The sequence below is a fragment of the Eurosta solidaginis genome, chromosome 1 (genome assembly GCF_040869045.1).
Source record: "Eurosta solidaginis isolate ZX-2024a chromosome 1, ASM4086904v1, whole genome shotgun sequence".
Classification (NCBI taxonomy): Eukaryota; Metazoa; Arthropoda; class Insecta; order Diptera; family Tephritidae; genus Eurosta; species Eurosta solidaginis.
Window position 1 is genome coordinate 386,850,203 of NC_090319.1, and position 21,565 is coordinate 386,871,767.

The window sequence follows — 21,565 nt, forward strand, 5'->3', positions numbered from 1 at the left end:
GATGAACGAACAAGTTGTTCTTTTTGTTCATCAGTTCCTTTTTCTCAAGAAAATTTGTTCACTGCTGTTCGCACCCACGAAAATAGTCAACAAGTATAGATGGGAGTGTGTATGCAGCAATGCTTTGTGTAGGTATATTTAAATGGGTTATGAATAAATAAGTTAATATATGTATATAAATTACAAATTGTAAATATGAAATGTTCAAGTTTACTAAATGTAATAATTAGTTTGTTACAAAAGATGTTTTTCATAAATAGTCCACACATATCTTTAGTGTAAGTGGCATCATCGACATTCGTGCTTACTGTGAATTTCTGCGTATGTATGAATTTACAATGTTCGCGAACGAGACTGGAGAAAGAATAACATTAGATAAAATGAAATAAAGAAGCAATAGAACCGAAATCGAAGATCTAGTTCACTTGTTCCGTTGAGAGACCCGGTTAGTTAAACAAGTTCAGAACTAAACGACGCAACTCTAGGTATGACCCTGAAGCATATACTGACTAGTTTGTCAACACGTCTGATGCTGACGCATCATATTTCGTAGGACATCGTCGTGTTAAAAATACCAGTTCCTAATATGGAAAAAAGACAGAACTCTTAACTAGTTGGGATTTGTGGCAAACTAGTATTTTTCTAGTATACAACTAGTGGGTTTGACTGCAGGGTATAAATGCGAAAAACATATGAATTTGTGCCTGACCTGCCATTAAAATTCTGAACTGAACAACAAGCTTTGTATTGAAATTAACATTTAACCAGTGCCATTAATTCCAAATCCCAAAAAAAAAACGAAGAATACATATGAAGTTGGTAGACATTTGGATAAGTTCCACGTGCCACCGCGAACCACCTCTTCCTCCAAAAGCACGAAAGAGGGGTGTGGTCATAGTATCATGAACATTTTTCAAAGAGAACAAGAGACTACACTACTGCAAAAAATTTCAAATTTTTGGTAAATTTTCAACAGGCCGTAAGATTGAGAGAAATGGTCGTAAAGGAAGTCCCAAAAAAAGAAGATGTAGCTCCAAGTGTCTAGTTTTAGGATTGAGTCATTAGAAAAAAATTTTAATTCAAAATTCAAAATTGGTTACCTTGAGATTTTGAATCGTGCTTCTACGACTTTTATTGGTGTGGATTGCTCGATTAGTGACTCTTATTGATGTAGGAGGTTACAATCAAAATGCAGTTGCCGTCCAGATGGCTGTAAGGCAATCCGTCAGATCGACTGAAACAACAAAACGGCTAGCTGGATTAGTTTAGCTTTTTGTAGGGTTTTTGTGGACATATTGAACTGTAAAATGTACACTTCAAGTAGTTTCCAAAGCATGATTTTACCGCTACAACAAAAGCAACATTTTCCCAAAATCCACCAAGAGTCCTTTTTTGTTACATTTTCAAGTTAATGTGACAAACAGAAAAAAAGTAATCGATACTTCTTAAAACTAATTCATTGAAGTTCTCTAAACCTACCTTTAACTTTCTGTGCGAGCATTGGTTGCTTACATATCGATATATATCGACAAAATTATCTTTTCTATTTGATGACGCATACAAACATTTTAGGATTTTAATCTTTAAAATAGACACAATAATTTCCTTGTTTTGGATTTTCGGTACGACCATTTCTGTCGATGTTAAGGCCTGTTGAAAATTGCCCAAAAATTTTGAAACATTTAATTTTTTATTTTTTTTCCAGTAGTGAATATTCCCTTAAATACCTCAGAAGCTAGATTCTACAGTAAAAGTCTCGAACGAGTTTCATTTCTCTGAAAGAAGTTCAAATTTCCTAGATGGAACTTATAAAAATGTATGAAAAAGTCGTAATATTAAATTGTTGTTTGCGGATATAAATTTTACGAGCCTTTTCGTATATTGCATATTTTAATTGTCACGCATTGCTTTAATTCAAGTCATATTATGCAATGAAATATTGTTAAAAAAATTGTTTACATATCTCTTCATTTCAGCAAAGTGTCCGAAATTTTTAATACGAACATTTCACGGAAAATGGGAAATTGCGGCGATTTTGTAATTGCCCGCCTTTTTAGTTTTTAAAACCCATATATTACACTTTAGGAGTAAGAAGAATTTAAATAAATATAAACTTAAAAAAAATAAAAAAAAATAACAAAAAAAAAATTGATACACTACCTGATAAATCACATTAGCACTAACCTTAAAGCCCCGACATATAAGCAGATTTTCATATAGATGCGTTCTACTCAGTCTTATGCATTATGAGTATATTGCACTATTTTTATGGAGAACGGTAGATTGACCGACACTGGCGCCATCTGATATGGAAAAGTAGCCAACTCCCAAATTTTGTTACAAGCAAAGCATAAGAAGAAGAATTTGACATTTGCTTTAGCTAAGAGTGCTGGCACACCTTGCAAGTAAAATTATTTTTCCCACTCGGTAACTTTTATAACATTTTTCGCAAGTAAAAACAGCAATATAACAAATGAATACGACACAAAATATATTAGCAAGTATTTTTGTTGTATAGGGAGAATGTTTATACTAGTGCTTTGCGAAATTTTGTATGTGAATGGGCAAGGCGAAATAAAGTTATTGGAATGCATAAGCTTGTGGAAAATGTCGTTGTGTAGCGGCCTTTAGTTTCTTTAACAAACATCTTTTCATGAGAATCAATGCAATCGGTTACTGGTGCCGCTAAAGTCGTAAACGTATCGTAGCCAACCAATTGGGTTTTGGTTTACCGTCGTTACGATAAACAGCTGATTACGTTAGGGATACGGATACAGCGATACGACATACGGCACCAATGACTCCGGCTTAAAGACTTTACAACGAATACAAACTCTCTACATAATTAAGTAATACTACTGTCCGACAGTTCAAATCAAAGTAAAGAAGGCTTGGTTGCATTTATTTAACAGACTGATTCGAAATTTTAATACAAGTCAGCATTAAAAGGATCTGCATGAAAAAGTTATTTTCTTCTTTGAATTTGTTCTGTTTCGGTGTGTGCCACCACATTTTAGAATTATGAGTACGACGCGAGTAGGTATCGAGTACTTCCCCTTAATACGTTTTTGGTATCGATTACCCGCCTTTATTCACAATAAGATCCGGGTGCTTCATGGGTGCAACAAGGCAAAGAAAAAAAATAGTGCTACATCAATAGACGCATCGAGTAAAAGGTGGTGTTGGAACGACACTAACCACGGCACGCTTTGCTTTTCATTGATATTTCAATAAACATTTTTATATACAAGTAACGGAAGGACTGTTTTCGGCTATGCAGAAGACCTCATACCTTTCCTGAATGGAGCTGAGCAATAATCTTATCTCATTCGTAATATTCGAATTATCGATTGTAAAATATATGTAATATGAAGAGAACAGACGAACATAAGCAACATTTTCGATAAATATCAGTAAAAGATCGGTAATTCTTACATAAAGTTGTCTACAAGAGATATCTGTGACGATGAATATCATATCTTAACAAGATGTTGTCTTATATCCCAGACATGGTTAAATCAATTCAGATCGTCATCCTAATTATTTCGGTATGCCTATTGGTAGGTCTATCTCGCTGTCCTTTAAGGACTTACAGTTTTGAGGTATGTACTTAGTGTGTAGACAACGAGGCGTTTGGGCACTTTTATAAAAGTTCCTCTGTATGCAATATACATACATACATATGTACGTTAGTTATACACTTCTTTCTGAATGATCTCATTTTGATAAATCATAAAAAATTCATTCTACTTATTTTTTTGTCTCAACTTTTAAAAATTTCAAAAATCTGTAGTTTGAATATAAATTAATATTTATGGCAAGGGTGGCATATACATATGTATATAGCAATTAGGTAAACAAAACACAAATTTTATAATCTGCCATGGCTGTGTTTATATTTTCAATGAATATTGAAGATATCGCGAAAAATTGCTTGGTATAATTTTGAGCCATTAAATATGAAGGATGTAGAACAATGTGTTGACCATAAATGATCTTATATAAGAAAATTATGATTTTGGTTGCATACCTATGTACGTACATTAGGGTGGTTCTTATAAATCAAACTAACAATTTTAGTCTCATCCCTTCAGATGGACACGGTTAAGGGGTTTGAATTGAAGGATATTGGATTGAACTTGAGGCGGTTAAGGGCCGTTGTTGTTGTAGTATTAACGATAAAAACACTCCCCCAAAGGCTTTGGGGTGTGTGATCGATGTTGATGGTGCTTTGCCGGATATAGATCCGGTACGTTCCGGTAACAAAGCAGCATTAAGGTACTAGCCCGACCATCTCGGGAACGATTTATATGACCACATTAAACCTTCAAGGTCATCCCGCCTTTCCTAACCCCTAGTTCCATGAGGAAAGGCCGTCGCACTGGGGTCTAGATTAAGACTTCTCTAGAGAGACTCAAAAATTTGAAGTTTTTGATTTCTTATGCCGAATATCGATATTACTATACTGCTCGACATCTCTAAACTATAGGCCGGGTCGATTTGTGGCGAGGCAAAAAAATCGCCCATTGCTCTGTGAAAATCATATTCTAGGGATCAAAATAAGAAACTTTGCCGAAAGAACCATACCTCTAAAATGAATTCTGATGCCCCCCCCCCCCCCCTTTGGGTCGTAGTGGCAAATTTTGAAAAATCCCACTTTGAAATGCCTATGTTCTTTCTTTTTGGAGTTTATTTTTCTCTTTAGAAATTTATTTAGTCAGAACATATGTAAATGAAAAATGAATTTAACTTAGTAATAGAAAAGAAATTAAAAAAAAATTATTAGAAATTAGCGTTTTTACAACCCCCTTTTAAAACCATGTCATCACTGTGACACAATTGCATATCGTAAAATTGCTTGTGTTGTTTTTTTAGGCCACCACAAGACACAGCAGGTAGAATTGAAATTGCCCCTACCCAAAAGTTCACCCCAAAGGGGGGGGGACATCAGAATTCATTTTAGAGTTATGGTTCCTTCGGCAAAGTTTCTTATTTTGATCCCTAGAATACGATTTTCATAGAGCAATGAGCGATTTTTAAATCGACCCGCCCTACTAAACTATCTCCAATCGAGCTCAAAATTGATATGTGGTATTTTTGACCTAGAGGGCATAGTCCGAATAAAATGGCAAAACATGTTAAAATAGAAAGCATGTTATTTGAAAAATTAAAAAAATTTTTTGCATATGTCAGGAAAATTTTTCTTTTGTTGATTCCCAGTGAGTTATCATATGCTTTGTTTAAAGATTTCGACTTCGAGCACCCCCCGTGTGATCAAAACCGCTATCAGCTTTTGAAACAGTTGGAAGGTGCAATGAGATTAAGCTGAGACCTGCACCCACAACGCGACTTTAGAATATCTGCAGAGAGTTGCTACAAACCTTCAAATTAATAATGTTCTGGGGCGCTGGCAGTATTTATATGCGCCCTATAAAGAGGAGCTCTAAGGACAACAACTCCAATACGTAAAGCAGTGGAGGTAGATATGAATCTCAAGAACCTGAAAAAGCGCAGTAACAACAAGAATATACCCAAGGCATTTCCTTGAATATTTTCCAGTCTCAACTGGATTGAATGAAATACATCCGGCCTTAACAAATTGGCTCTATGCTAAGCTGCACAAAGATGATGTCGCATTGAACATCCATGCAAGGCCACGAACTCTGAAAATTGAGGAACGCCGGCTAGTTCAACCCAACCTAATCCCTATTGCGTTTAAATTTAAGCATTTTAAACCACTAGCGACTTTATCCTGCAATCTTGCTGCAATCAGATAATATGTTGCACAGTGTTATATTTTCAAAGAACACATCATAAATAATGTTTTTTTTTTAATTTCAGTACACCAAACATATTTTCACATTTTAGATTCACTAACAATGGAAAAATTTCCAGAGCGTCCGCGCACCCTTCCACTAACGCCAAACACCACCATGCATAACCAACCGCCAACACAACCGCAAGGCAACTCATCAAAATCATCTTCACGCCGCACATCAGGCACATATGCCTATGACTCGTTGCCATCACCACCACCAGATCCACGTCAGACCGATAACATTTTTCAATTTCCATCCAAACAAACAAAAGAAGATCTACCAGCTGGCTATCATACGCTCTTCAATTATATTGAAAACGAAGAGGAATTTTATAAAACACTCGACAAAATTATAGCCAACGAATGTAAGGTGGGCCATGAAGCAATAGCACACAAGCAGCAACCAGCAAAATCACAACAACAACACGAACATGAATTGGAGCAACCACGTTGCGCCTACTGTCAACACATTCGACAGGAATGCGTACAATTCATCGAACCGCTACAGAGCCGCTTGGGCAGCAGTTTGTCTGCGTTATTGGCAGCACATGGATCCGTCGAGCAACTATCGCGCCTTTATGCATTATGGGACAAATATCTTGATGAGGCGGCGAAATGGCGACGGCAAAGGGAACGTCTAAATTACGTGAACCTTCTAAATGAAAAGGTAAGTTCGAAACGTTGGACGACGTAATATTAGCTTTGTTTTTTCTTTAAGCATGAGTGGACAAAGAATAACAGAAAATCACTTGAAATTAAATTTTAAAGAAAAACACAAAATTTATTGAATAAACATATTATAAGAGACAATAATAATCACGCGCGTACTTTTCTGGCTTTTCTTTACAACAATACAACCCAACAAAATGAATCAATTTAATTACACACACATTCTTACGTACATACATGGATATATATTTAGATGCGAACTGCTAAGGAGGCGCGCAATAAGCGGATACAACAAACACAGCAACACCACCAACAAATGATGCGCCAACAGCAACAACAACAACAGATACATAATCCCGAAGAAGATCGCTACTCAGACACTGAGGTGGATGTTGAAAAATCGATTGCTCTCATTGAATTAATATTAGGCGCCTCTGCAACGACGCCAGCACCAGCAACACCGGCCCCTTCTACGATCAGCTTTAGCAATTTTAGTGCTTTTGGTAGTGGTGGTAGCAATCCTTCATCGATTAAACGAGGCACTCTAAAACAGTGAGTACTAATATGAGTAGCAAGAACCTGTTGAAAGTCGATTGAGAGCCGCTGAGTGATCGTGAGCACAACACAAGGGAAGCACTTGCGCACCCACATGTTTTCTCTCAAAATAATAGAAAAATTTTTACTATGTGTGTGAGCACAAGAGAACGAGCATCCCAGTAGGAAATTTAATCAGAAATTGCAATGTATTTCGCTTAATTCTAGTTTGGCTCAATCGGGCTATGTTGCGGCAGTGTCTGCTATGTAAAATATTTCCTAGTCGGCTCTCGAAACTTTCTATTAAAGTTTGCTTTCGAAACAGTGATCTCTGAAGCTTACGGTTTCTTCTCGAACGCAAACAAGAGTTTGCAGTGCCAGTATTAACCTGATTTCTTCTCGAAATGCTCGCTTGTGTTTGAGAAGAAGTCGAAAGATCTAAGCATGTAATACTGCCAATGCAGAGAATAAATTGATTATCAGGAAACCAATACTCGCGAGAAACTTCTAAAAAAATTCGAGAAACCATAAGCTCTACTGCACAGTAGTATCAGAGCATTATGCTATTAATCGCAATTCACAACCACGCCCACTAATAATCATAACCGCAACTTAAGCCAAAGCATCAAAATTCGCCCCGGTAGTATGAATCAATAATGAATGCGTTATATATGTCGATATGACAGGCTCTTTGGGTCATATTATTGCAGCTTATTGTTTCTGTGATTTGGTCTGTGACAGGTTTTCGTGCAAACCCCATGCAAATGCCATCACAGTCCGTCAGTCACGGATGACAACTATCTCAGCAATCTAATATGATCTTTCGGTCACATCACAGTCAAATCACATGGCATTAATATTTGCCAACTCTAATTTCTATTCCATTGCAGGCAACGTGAACGTAGTAAATCAATGATGATGGATGATATGACAGCCACATCTGTAGCCTCATTAGCCGGTAAATCAGATTATGAACGGGAGCGTGATACGAAAAGTTCTAGTGCCATACCACAGATGATGCGACGTCAGAGTACTTATAGTGAGGGAAAATCCAAGGTATCGAAATGGACGAAAGTCAAGGCTGCATTCAAATGGGAGCGGGCCAATGTACCAGCGCTGACCGAGGGTGCGGGCGCCAGTGGTGTTGTTGTATACCAAGCTGTGCCCAAGGATCATGCAGGCAATATTGTGGGATTGACGCCAGTGAATAATGAGGTTGCGAGGTGAGTTAAAAACCAACAAAGCTTTCCTTTTTAATTTTTTTTTTAAATAAATAATTTTTTGTTGTTGCTTTGCAGATACTTGCGTGTGCCATCTATGCCGGCTGGTGGTGGTGGCAGCTCAGCTGATAGCATTTTGAGCTCATCTTCCGGACATTTACTCAGTGAAGCTGGTACGCCAGGCACTATCAGTTCAGCGAGTTCAATGGACGATATTGATAGCAGTTGTCGCAGCACACTCAGTAATTTTGTATTTTTTACTAAAATTTAAATGTAAATAATTTGTTCTATCTTTTAGGAAGAGACTCAACAAAGAGTGATGGTCGTGCTATTGACGATACTGATGCTTGCTATTTGGAACGTTCAAAAACTGCTGATGCTGAATCCCAACACCGGTCAACAAAGTGTGATATTAATGTTAGACCTATTATACCCAGAAAATCGTCATCGATTAAATCATTGCGGAGATCAAAAAATCACAGCGACTTTGAGGCATTGCCAGAGGATGTTGTAGCTAATTTGACAACAATACCACGTCGCTCAAAACCGCCACCAAGTCCATTAAATCTGAATCTTAAGCAGGTATTACATGATGTAATTGGGAATACCAATGATTTTGCAGAGATATCAAGAAATAATTGTGACTGACTGACTGTGACTACATCTGCGTCTCGTTCGTTATAAATTTTATCATTAATTAAATTGCATATCTCGTCAAAGAAACCATTACATATGTGCGTCTATATGCACTAAAAGCTTGTGATTTCTCTGAAACTAAATACATAAGTGTTGATTCACCCACAAAATAAAAGACAAATTTTTAATATCGCAATTTCCTACTTTTCCCAAGACATTTCATTTTCTTAAACATTTCTGAAACAATATGATTCGAATAAGGCTGAATAACGACAAACAGGCAAATATTTTTCAAACACTTTTCGTAATGCTCTTCTCAAATACTTCTAAAGCCAAACAAGTTGAAAAACGAGGTTCGCGAAGAGTGTGAGAAAAGGTTTTTTTTTTTTCAAATGACAAATAAAGTCAAAAATCAAATTATTGCCACTAAAAAGAGAGATCACGTTGTCACTTAAAATTCGCAGTATCTGTGAATTATAAAGATTTATTCATCTAAAAATATATCACCTTTTCTTACAATTACAGGACCTTACCGACTCGGATTTCTCATACTCACCTTATTCTCTTATAAGTCCCAAAGATGGCACTCAATCGTTAAATCACCCGAAAAAAGTTAATTCTCCGGGAAACTCGTCTGTACCAAGCAGCCCTTCACGTCATTCGGAGTTCTTTGGCGAATTTGGTATGTTTATAAATCAGTTAACTAAAACAGCTTTGGTTCAAAGTTCAATATATTTCACATACTTTTTTGCAGAAAGTGAAGATTTATCCAGTGGTGATTTTTCAGAACCCACCACACCCAATCACACAACATCACACAAATCGTTTCTCGACGAAAAGCATGAAATCGACCAACGTTATCAGTTGCTCAGAGCTAAATTTGATATGGAATTCGAAGAGAAGAGGCGAGAATGGGAAAAAATGAAAACAAATACGAATGCATGTCGAGGTGAGTTTTAATTTACTTAGTACATACGCAGAATTAGCTTCTAGGGTAACGAGTACGGACCAATCGTGATTGTTTCGAGGTCTCCCTGTTATGCTTGGATAGACTAAGACTTTGCTTTCTTCCCAAGCTAACCATATACGCATGGCTCTATCGCATCTATGCCGCCACGACGACCTATATTGACAATTCCCTATACAAAAGCTAGTAGGGTCAGGAGGAAGACTACTCTTCCGTTATTTTCCCTTTCGATGTTCAAGACTATGCACAAAATGACTCACGTAGGGGACTTAAGTTCACATTGGAAATCCATTTGATTAATAGGGAAAAATCTAGTTGAACAAATGAGCGCGATACTTACTGAGGGTATTCACAATATGTCTCCGAATGGAAGTGTGGCGAACTCTCACGCACGCCTTCTCAAAGTTATTAGCTTACTAAAGTGCTTCCTGTTAACTTTACTAAAAAAACTCAACTCTGCTCACAACATACGAATGCAAAATGTATTTTCTATATTTTATCTTTAACAAAATAGCAATAACTTTAATCACGCCACCAAAAGCTGAAGAGCCACCTCAGCATCCTGCAAGCAGCAAAAATTTCACTGCTAAAGTATTGGAAGAAAATCTAACACCAGATTTTAAAAAGAAGCTACGTAAATGGCGTGTCAAAAAACAAATTTCACACTGCCCGCCTTCTACACAAACATCGCCCACATCTCCCACAGCGCGAGACGTTTCCGGCGATACAAAACTAAAAATTGATTGGAACTTGTGGAAAACAGGTCAGCTGAAATTGGAGGGACAGGGTTTGACACCGTTACCCGATCAAAAAGATCTACCAGAGGAGTTTCAAAAAAAGTTGGGTGAGTGTAAAATACTTGAAACAAAAACTTAACGTAAGAGAAAAAATCTAAATTTACAATGCATATATTTTTTTATAGAACAATGGAATAAACTGAAACAAGGTAGTGGTGGCACACCCAATATTCCATGTGCACAGGATTCCATAAAACGTCCGGGTAAACTCAGCGAAAGCGTGAAGAAGAATATTGAGCATAAACCACACGACAAGGATAAATTAGAAAAGTGAGTGTAATAAATGCCAAAAATTCCACATGGTCGAATTAGACACCAAAACAGTTAATGGAAATCATGGTTCAATTATGTACAGGTTGGCTCATCTCATCAGCTGATTTTGTTTATGTCATTGCATGGTCGAAGGGATTGTCAAAAGAGATGGCAAACTCAAAATGAAACCAACACATTGGCAACATTTTACTTACACATACAAAAACTGCTAAGTTTTAGGTTTCCATTCCATACCATTCGCACCAACACCAATACACAGATTTTGACAATTTGAACAGACATATTTTGTTGCTTTACAGATGAGCCAACCTGTATATAGTTGAACCATGATGGAAATGAACGAAGTCAGAAAAGCAAAATAGAAAAACAAATAAATGAGAAAGAGAAAAAAGGAGGAAGACTTTTGCTTGGGCACCGTTAATAAAATGGGAATAAAAGGGAGATAATATAGGAGGCAGAAATTAAGTAAAACAATATTATGTTAGAATAAGTAAGCTAGATATCAGGGCTAAATATAATACACCACGTTAAACAAAGTAAGATTTACGAGTAGTTCCCTCGACGCCAGATATGCAGCTGTGTTAAAGCTGCATTGTAGTGCCCAAAGCATCATTGAGCACTTTGTCCCTCCCCATTCTTTTGTCCTCAATTTAACGTCTTCATTCTGTTTTGTTCATTAAAGGCTCTCATGGTAATTTCCTATTCTGTACACGTGTAGCATGTTATGCTTCATTCTCCGCCGATGTATTTATTTGGAGGATGTATTGCTAAGCTTTCGGTAGGTCGCGATACGCCAAGTACCGGTTCCGGTATGCCGGAATCTTGATGTAACCTCCATTGAGCCTATTACCCACTTCAACATCTGTGCTTTCTGTTGTTGGTACTTCGCAACTATTCCTCCACCCCCTTTTTGATTTACAGCTTTCATGGTAATTGTTTCTCAGGTGATGGGGTCCCTCTGAACTACGGCTTTAGACCGACATGCATTACAATGCGGGTAGTTGTTCTCACGACCCTGAAACTGGGTCTTCTTTGCCTCCTCTTCATACCTGTTGCAGGAGCGAAGGTTTCTCATGTCAAAGCTCTTGTCAGCGAACTTTCTTAGACTTACTTCTACGGTATATGCCAAGTGCTCACTATCCCATACTTTGGGTTAAGCATGGCTTCCAATCGTAACGCTGATAGGTACGAGCTCTCATCTTCCCTGGCTTGGGACTTTTTTCTGCTTCTCCCTTCCTCCTTATCCTCATTATAAGATTCTGAGATAATAATGGTGTTTCAGAGCGGCCTATTAATAAATATGGGAAAGAAAAACCGTCCGCCACAATGGTACTCCCTTGTGAAATAAGACGTCGTTAATTTCCTAGGCGACCTTGACCCCAGAAGGCTCCTTGGAAATACAGCCGAATATAACACCCCTGGCTGCAATAATCCAATAGACACGGTCCGCATGCACTCTGGATTATTGACATGAATAAACTGCTTAGCCACATACTTAGGCACAAGTGAGACTCGTCTAACCCATGCGCCTTAGCTGAGGGGCGAATTCGGAGCTATTACGGAGTTCTTTTGATACCATTTCAAAGTGATCTTATTTAAGGAATATTGCTAAATTATTTTTGGAATAAGTTCTTGAACTATGTGTTTATACATCAAACTCCACGAGCACTTTGTACTCACACGTCTTTTTCTTTTAGATTAGCCAAACTCAAAGCGATCGTAACTGATCATCCGGCGAAGGAGATTGAAGTGAAGACCTCTGAGGGAGTTATGAAATTTGAGGGTATATCACGCAAATTCACACGCAAGCTGTATGAGTGGGAGAAGGCACGTGGCATTGGACCTGAATCGTCTACATTTGCTTTGCTACATCCTGGCTATAGACCCATTGTGGTGGATCGTATTACAAAAGAAAGTAGTGCGAGTAAGAAAATATTATCTTTTTTAGTTTATAAATTAAAGTTATAAAATATTGGTTAACATTTCAGACGACAACTCACCCACGCTAAGTCGTTCATTTTCATTGGATAGCATTGCACAAAATATTGTTCCTCTGCCCGCCATCTCGCATCAAGCCTCCAGTTTGTCGCTTAACGATATGAACGATCTGAAAGAGATTGACAATCATGGCAGCTCCGATGTAATTGATGAGCACGACTACAAGAAATACGAAGAACCCGAAGCTGTTATGGTCGAAGTGGAGGATCATATTGAGGAGACAGCATCACCATTACTGGCCACACATACACTGGTAGAACAGCAAACACCGATTTATAAGTATGAAGAAGGTGCTTGCAGTGATTATTGGTAATTGAATCTTGCATTACTTTAAAATTATCTGAATATAGAAAAATAATAATTCGAACTAATGTTAATATTTCGCAGCAATACACGACGAGTACAAAGCTTCGAATCGCACACTAATTTAGCGCCCATACTCTCTGTACTACAGCGTACCGATGAAGTTTTTGTGAATCTTAAGCGCGCTTCTACAGAATTGGGGCAAAATCCAGCATTACGCCAATGCGAATCGATGCTCGTGCATATTCGTAATATCTATCCATACTATTCGGATAAATTGATGAAAGCGAATGTTTTGAATGCCATATCGGACGTGCAAAGCGAGTTGAGCAGAATCATTGATTTGGTGAGGTTATTTTAATTTTTCATCCCGTTCTCGACAATTTTATCACGGTTGGCTATTTCAATCAAAAACTATTTTTGTATTTCAACAGACTTGAATCACTCTCGACCCCACTGTCCATAACTCTTTAGATATATAGGCGTAGTAGATGATTTCAGCGTCAGACCGTTAAATATATTTGGGTCTCACATTTGACCGATCCATCAGTTATTTGGACATCTATCTGTCTAATCGTTTCACCACTCACCGTCCGATCGTCCACTATTCACCATTACAAACCTACCTACTAGCCACTGGTTTATTTGTCACTACCTACGAACCGAATGTTCTTATCACTAATTTCACCGTTAGGTTCACTGTTAACGCATTACATGGTTTTGTTTTAGTGTCGGCTATCGATTATGCATTTTCCGATCCAGCGATAAAATTCCCCAAAACCTTGGATGAGTATCCTTAACGCTACTACAACAACAACAACCGTTCTCCAGAAAGGTAATCGGTAAATTTTAATGGAAAGTCGCCACTGACAGACTGTCTATATATGGGCGTTCCGACAAAAAAGAATTTTATACATAAATGAATATAAAAGGGTTCGAACGTACCAAAAGAGAAATCTCCGACTTTCAATAAACCTACCGAGGAAAATCAAGGTGGAATAGTGCCAGGAGTTTCGAATTGCATACGGTGCATGGCTACACAAATCTATGACCTAGTTAACTGGCGCACGAGCGAGAACAGCAAACAAGCGGCTAACATACTTATAAGTCGCAGAACTTCTAAAAACACGCTCATAGTCAGCGGTGGTAATTGGTCTGCGACGATATTTTATATTTGTTAAGCGCCAAATACACGAAACGAACATTTCCACGAACATTCCGCAATCTTGTTCGCAGCTATGGCCATACACCATACGAACTTTTGGCCGAACATTAGTTCTCTTTCAGACAGCGATGAATACGGACAACAATTATGCTGCAGCAATATTGCTCGCTGTGGCAATTAAGCGTAAAAAAAAGAGAGAAGATCGCAAAAAAAGAATTTGGTGCAAAGAATGGTTTAAAAAACGAGCAGTTCTTGGACAAAGTGAGCTTATTAAAGAACTGGAATTCACGTTACAAAATGATTTTAAAAATTACGTTCGTTTGAGCAAGGCAACATTTGACCAACTTTTACAAAAAATGTTGCCACTCATAACGAAACGGGATACAATAATGAGAGAAGCGATTCCCCCTAATCACCGCCTTGCTTTAACATCAGGATCTACTTCTTTTAATTTTTCGATTAAAGTCGCATAATCATTATTCTTTTTAATTCTATTACAATAATCTTTGCTTTTTATTTACTTGCCACAATGATGGCAAAGATTTATACCTTTCAATAAATTCACTCAGAAATTTTTTATTGTCCATTTTACTTTTCCGCGCACGTCTGTTCCGTTTAGAAATTATTACGATTATGAGCTATTTCGCCATACACGCACGAACAGTTCGCGCAAATGTTCGCCAAAAATTAAAATATTTTGATATTTATTATAATATTTTTTTCGTGTCGTGTATTTGGCGCTTTAGTTTAGCTGTATACCAATGGTGCTTTATTGGTAACCGTATCCGTAACCTTATAACAGCTGATTCGACCAACCTTATGGGAATCAATGCAATCGATTATTGGTGCCGCTAAGGTCGTAACCGTATCGTAGCCAACCAATTGGTTTTTGGTTCACCGTCGTAACGATAAACAGCTGATTACGTTAGGGATACGACTACAGTGATACGACAAACGGCACCAATGACTCCGCTTTAAGCCACCTTTTCATAGGCCGGGTCACATATTATCATCGCCATCATTAATTGGCGCTTAGCCGCCTAAGCGATTTTGACCGTTTCGTAACAAGTCACGCCAGCTATCCCTGTTTTGCGATAACTGATGCCTGCCTCCCCCAACTAGCCAGCGAAGCCAGATCATCATAATACCCTCTTCGATGCTTGCAGCCGGCATTGCGGACAGGATCTCAAATCTTCCGCAGAACTTTTCTCTAGAACACTCCAAGAGCCACCTCATCTTTGCTCGACACCGTCCATAATTCCTACCCATACATCAGGAGAAGGAGGTGGAGCGACTTGTAGAGCGTCATTTTTGTTCGTCGAAAGTGGACTTTACTATTCAATTGTCACTCAGTCCAAAGTAGCCTTTTGTTGGCAAGAGTTATTCTTCCTTTGGTTTCTAAGCTAGCATTGTTTTCACTGTTTTCAGTGGAGTGGCTGCCAGGCCGCGTATTCTTTCTTTGATGATATATTATATCCCTTCTGTGCTCGTATCCTGCGCTCGCCAAGTCAAGGCTCCAGCTATTAGGGGCGGCAGAGTTGGCAGATCTCGATGCAGCAATTAAGGGTCCTAGAAAACAGCTAGGATTTGCCAAGGGGATATTCTATAACGTATGTCGTGGCACCTGATTGGGACACATTCAGTCTATGTGAGGTCTTTATTGACCGGCCAGTTCAAACTAACCTAATCACATGAGTTTTTGATATGTCTTACAATTTTAGTGTGAAAAGCATCCGCTTGATGAGGCCTGCTGTCAGGAAACCATGGAGGACCGTACCAATGAATACAGTGAAGAGTTGAAAGGTCTATGCGATTCGCTCGAGTTACTCAAAAGAAGCATTCGTATGCATTAAAGAAATCGTATATCTAATTTTGATTAGTAATACCTCTTGCTCATCTTTTCAGATGGAACTTCAACACCATATCCACGAGATATAGTGCCGGATATCAACATCACAGCAGCTGATGTACCAGTGAACATTCCGGTTGATACAGTAAAGGATCATATTTTAACCACACTCGAGGCAACAGACGAATGGAGTGCATCACATGCAGAGAACGATGATGTAGGACAACAACAACCAAAATTATCACAACGTACCCAATATACAAATAGTAATAATGCTGTAAATGGTGCCAGCATCGGTAAAAAGAAGCTGCGTCTTAGAAAAAGTGGCTCGCGCCAAAATAGCAAAACTGAAAGCGATAGCAGCGACATTGACGCTCATAATTCAATTTTGGAAACACCGCGACGCATAAAACGCAAGAATTTTCGTCAAAAACAACGTTCTTTCGATGAAGATTATCGCAAGTGCGAGGAGGTGCCCGGTGAAGATATTGTTTATGTGCTAAAAGTGAAGCCGGGACAACCAATTGAACAATGCGAAAATGTGATCAGCCAGGAGAATCACGATTTAAGCGAGAGCAGCAATAATCATCGAACAATAAGTGGCAGTGATTATTATCTTGCAGCACCAAGCGCAAGCAAACAAAAATGGTCACCAATCGAAGATATGGAATCCAAAGAGAACTTGAATATTAACCTAAATGAGAATGTGTTTGTGAAAACGAAACGAAAAGTATTTACTACAATAGCTGAGCCCAGTGCTACAGGTGGCATAGCGGTTATAGAGCAAGAGTTGGCGCAGACACCAATCGAAGCGGTAATGACAACCATAAAGGCGCAACGAGAGATTGAGGGTGCAACGGAAGAGCCGTTAGATGTTGACGATTCTGAAACACAAACGGAGGTGGGTAGTGTAACGCCAAAGCGCTCGAACTCAACATGCAAGTCTTTAAGTCAGGGGGATGTGCGCGTTAGTGAGTATGAGTACTATGAAGAGCGTAAGTGTCAGAGTGTTGAGGGGCTTACGAAACAAACTAAGGATGTGCGTAAGCCGCTTGCATTCGACAGTTTTAGTGTTATCAATAAAAGTTGTACCAGCCTAATGCGTGATACTGCCAGTCCAGCTAGATTTGGTATCAGTGCAACTAATCAAGTGGGTCGCAGAAGTCCGAGCGTAGGACGTAAAGAGCGTCGCTTCAAAAAGAACACCGAAAAGTCACACCACAACGTAGTTTTCACAAAGTCACAAAGTGCGACTATCAAGAAAATTGAAACTAAAATTGCAAAAACAAATTCTGGTTCCTCTGTCTGCAGCGAAACTACAACGCATCTACTTACACCCGACCGTTTTGATAACACTCTACCACGTATTGCACGTAAACTCGAACGTAAGTCGTTAACACCCACCAGCATGAAACCGCTGCAATTCGATTATCCTGCAACACGCACATCAGCACCAACAACACCACAAATTGTCGCCGTCGCCACACAAGAAACACCACGCACACCACTCTCCGAACGCGCGTTACGCCTACAAAAGGCTAAAGAGGAGTTTCTTCAACGTAACGCATCTTTAATGCAAACACAATTAAAGCGACGTGACGAAATTGTACGCAATGAAACCTGGGAGCAGTATCGTCGTAGCGATTACAGTTTGATATCCGCGGCGAATGATGGTAGTGATTTACCAAAAAGTTTTAGTGTTGGCACCATCGCACCCGATTCATATGCTGAAACGCCAACACATTCAGATACCGGCACCGATCTCGATGGCAGCTTGTATGAATCTTTGCCACGTGCTGTCAGTCGTTCAGGGAAAATTTCGAGCAAATTGGGGTTTGCTACGTTGGCATCGAAATTTCGACGTGGCAAGGGTGGTAGCAAGAAAGATAAAGATGCGCCGCCAAAAGAGCAGGAAAGTGGCAAAAGTAGAGCAGCACTTTCAGCTTTGTGTCGTCAAACTTTAATGGCAGATGCCATAGCTGTGCCGCAATTGGCCACTGAGAGTTCACATGAAAGTGTTCAAAAGTCACAATCATCACCGCATGCTGGTAGAGGTGTGGGTGGTGTGAGGCATAGTGTGCCTTATGAAGTCTTGGATCGACGACAATTGGATAAATCACAAAGTGAGCAATATGTCAGGCGACATAAAGAGAGCATTGTCTAGTCAAAAAAGCAATAAATGTGTCATATTTATGTAAATGTAAGTGCATATCGTCGGTTGAGATGAAGAGCACCTTATTTCGGCTGCCGTTTTGAAAACGCGCTTTCATAGCAGGGAGAACGGCTGTCGCGTTCATAAATTGAAGTGCTATGAATTGTCCATTTGTGTTTCAAACCAATTTTTCTTTAAAAGAAAATGAGACTACACATTAATATTAATTTTTAAAATCTAGTTAATAGAGAAAATATGAGCAGCCAGCTAAGAAAACATTTTATAATATATAAATAATGCAATGTACCAGTCGTCTACAAAACGGTTTGAGAAAATTATTTAAGTAATCGAACAGCCATTTAAGAGGTGATCAAAGTTTTTTACTATTGTGAACGATTTTTTCAAACATTCGCCAATTGTATGAATTCACAATGCACGTAAGCTATTTTAGAATTTTCTCAAAAATCAACTAAAATTTAAAACGCTCACACTTAAGATAGAAAAAAACTGAGCTAAGGTTTTCCCCACAATACAACGAGGTCGGGTTCGAAACAAAAGCCGGAAGAACGTAATCTTTCACTTAGCCGTTGATATGTACATCGATTTCATATAACAAATTAATTAAAATATAAGTCATATAAATATATGTATATTTTGTAGTTTTATATTTAGAATAAGTTTTATTTTTAGCTGTAAGCAATATTTGTGTTGAAATTATTTAGAAGGTGTATACCTATGCGAAAGTTGTACAATAAAGATATTTTTATGTAAACGAGCCGGACCCGTGCGCATCTTGCGCAACCAATATAAAAGTCTCTTATCAAATATCAACAAAAATCAGCTGTTCTATCAATCAATTAAAACTCACAGCTCACAGCTTGCAGTGCCATCTAGCGTATGATAGCAACTGCCGGCAATGCAGTGAAAATATTCACAATAGTGCCATAGTATAAATAGAATTCTTTGTGTGCTCACATTTTTAACAAATTATTTTAATAAAATATAGCTAAACAAAAGCACTACGACCAAAATTGCACAAAGCTCGCTAATAGCCCGAATCTCCATCTTTACAACCGAAACTTTATTTATAAATTTGGATTCCAAATAAGAGCGAAAAAGGGACCTGTACATAAAAACAGCAATTAGAAATAATATATATGATATGATATGTGAAATCAAAAGGAGCTGGTAGAGAAGAAAAACTAGTAAGTGGGTGCCTGCATCTTTCAGATGAAAGAGAGAAGGTAACAGGAGGAAGAAAGGTTGAAAAGGATAGAAAGAAATACTTCCTGAAGGTTTAGAATTACATATTTCAAACCCCTTAACCTGCGAACAAACTATGGTCGCGTGTCGGAGAATTTTCGGTGTGGTAGGCGAAGCCCGCTACCACCACACCACACCGGCCGCCTGCTTGGAAGAAATCAAAAAGAGACAGGAGTTGCATATCAACCATCAAGTAGGAAGGCGTGGACAGAAGGCGACTGCAAAATTTCTAAGATCATTAGATCATGTGCACATCCTACGATATCAGACTTACAAAGTTGCTCCTATCTCTAATAAGAGAAGACTGCTTATAAGCAGTATAAGCACGTGTGGAAAGTGCGAGCTGTAGGAAGAAACTTTTGGGCACGTCCTATGCTCGTGTGCTGCGCTCGCGAGATCAAGCCTCCAGGTGATAGGGGTGGCAGAGTTGCTTGCCTGGAGATAGGCAGCATTTATGCTAGATCCTAGAAAATCTTTTTTTTCGTCTACTTTGACTGACTCTGAATCTTAACTTACAAATTTCTGACTTGCTCTTATTAAAGATGTCGGTTCCATTTTGAGCTACGGCTCCGATTTCAATTGATGTTTCGGTTCAGCTTTGTGTTATGCTTCCGATTTCGGATATGGTTTCGGTTACGGTTTAGATATTGGTTTCGGTTGCTGTTTCAGTTCGGCTCAGGCTTCGAGCTCGATTCCGAGATCTGCTTCGTTTTGGTTTGGAATTCCGTTTTAAGTTCCTTGTTCGGTTTTAGTTACAGTTTAGGTTTCACTTTTGATTGCGTTTTACGTTCCTGCTTCAGCGCTGTGTTTGGTTAAGATCACCGTTTCGATTTGAAAACTTGTTTGTATATGTTTTGTTAAGTGGCTATATCGGAAATCAGATTGAATAAAAAGTCAACATTACTTTATGGCTAAGAGGCGCACTGTGTCTCCCCGGTCACAGCGATTGTTATACTTGACTGGAACTGATTAAATAGATCTACCTAAAAATGTTAGAAATAAGGTTTTTCAATTAGAAGAAAATTTTTCTAAGCGGGGTCGCCCCTCGGCAGTGCGCTCCGGGTGTATTTCCGCCATAAAAAGCACTCAGTGAATACTCATCTGCCTTGCAGATGCCGTACGGAGTCGGCATAAAACATGTAGGTCCCGTCCGGCTAATTTGTAGGGAAAATCAAGAGGAGCACGACGCAAATTGGAAGAGAAGCTCGGCCTTAGATCTCTTGGGAGGCTATCGCGCCTTACATTTATTTTTTTTATGACAGAAATTGCAGTTCAAAATCCGCGATTATCAATAATTACAGTCACAGCTCTCGTTATAGCAGCTTAACAAGCAGTTTACTGCAACATCTCACAGAAAATAGCAATACAATTAACCAAATAATCGCTTCATAACTTCGCAGCTAAGCCGCCAACAAAGGCACTTGCCTAGCCACTTGTGTAAAAGTTCATCTAGTTCTACCAAGTCAAAGCACAAATCACTGGCTCCTTTCTGCATATTATCGAAGCTAATTGTTCCTGCGACGAGACGTAGATCCGATTTCTTCGAAGCGGACGCTGCGATATTCTGTGATCTTTCAGTTGGGGAAAAATCACCGGTACATACATGAATAGTGTCCCACACTACTCTGTATTAATATAAAATCGTTGTGTTCCCGTACTTCCTACTAGCATTGATAGCTAACTAGCATTGATGGCAGATACTCGACTGTTTCCTGAAGTCAAATTGTAATTTTAAAGTATTTGAAATTTACTAAAAGCTCGGGGAGTGCTTTTGCTATCAAACAAAAATAACAAGAGCGGGTTTCTTTAATAATTTGGGAAAAATTTAAACAACGTGACATCAGGACGGACAAGGCGACAGCTGTTTCGATTATACCTTGTAAATCTCTTCAAAGCCTTTTCTCCCGGGAGTGGGATTTGA

The 21,565-nt window shown here is 38.7% G+C and overlaps 1 protein-coding gene across 10 annotated transcripts in view; it reads left to right on the forward strand.

Moving 5' to 3' along the window:
- The window catches only part of LOC137238426 (uncharacterized), a 38,469-nt gene extending 19,228 nt beyond the window's left edge, over positions 1-19,241 (forward strand). For 9 of the 10 annotated variants that reach the window (XM_067763383.1, XM_067763387.1, XM_067763386.1 and 6 more), the window contains 14 exons: positions 5,842-6,485; positions 6,741-7,039; positions 7,912-8,244; positions 8,320-8,483; positions 8,540-8,823; positions 9,403-9,559; positions 9,632-9,826; positions 10,359-10,688; positions 10,767-10,911; positions 12,612-12,838; positions 12,903-13,221; positions 13,300-13,561; positions 16,102-16,222; positions 16,286-19,241. In XM_067763383.1, the coding sequence (XP_067619484.1) occupies positions 5,880-6,485; positions 6,741-7,039; positions 7,912-8,244; positions 8,320-8,483; positions 8,540-8,823; positions 9,403-9,559; positions 9,632-9,826; positions 10,359-10,688; positions 10,767-10,911; positions 12,612-12,838; positions 12,903-13,221; positions 13,300-13,561; positions 16,102-16,222; positions 16,286-18,393 (5,550 nt within the window). In that variant the 5' untranslated portion in view covers positions 5,842-5,879 and the 3' untranslated portion in view covers positions 18,394-19,241. The remainder of the gene's footprint in view (positions 1-5,841; positions 6,486-6,740; positions 7,040-7,911; positions 8,245-8,319; positions 8,484-8,539; positions 8,824-9,402; positions 9,560-9,631; positions 9,827-10,358; positions 10,689-10,766; positions 10,912-12,611; positions 12,839-12,902; positions 13,222-13,299; positions 13,562-16,101; positions 16,223-16,285) is intronic. The other variant, XM_067763390.1, reaches the window with a different exon arrangement.
- Positions 19,242-21,565: the final 2,324 nt, after the last annotated feature.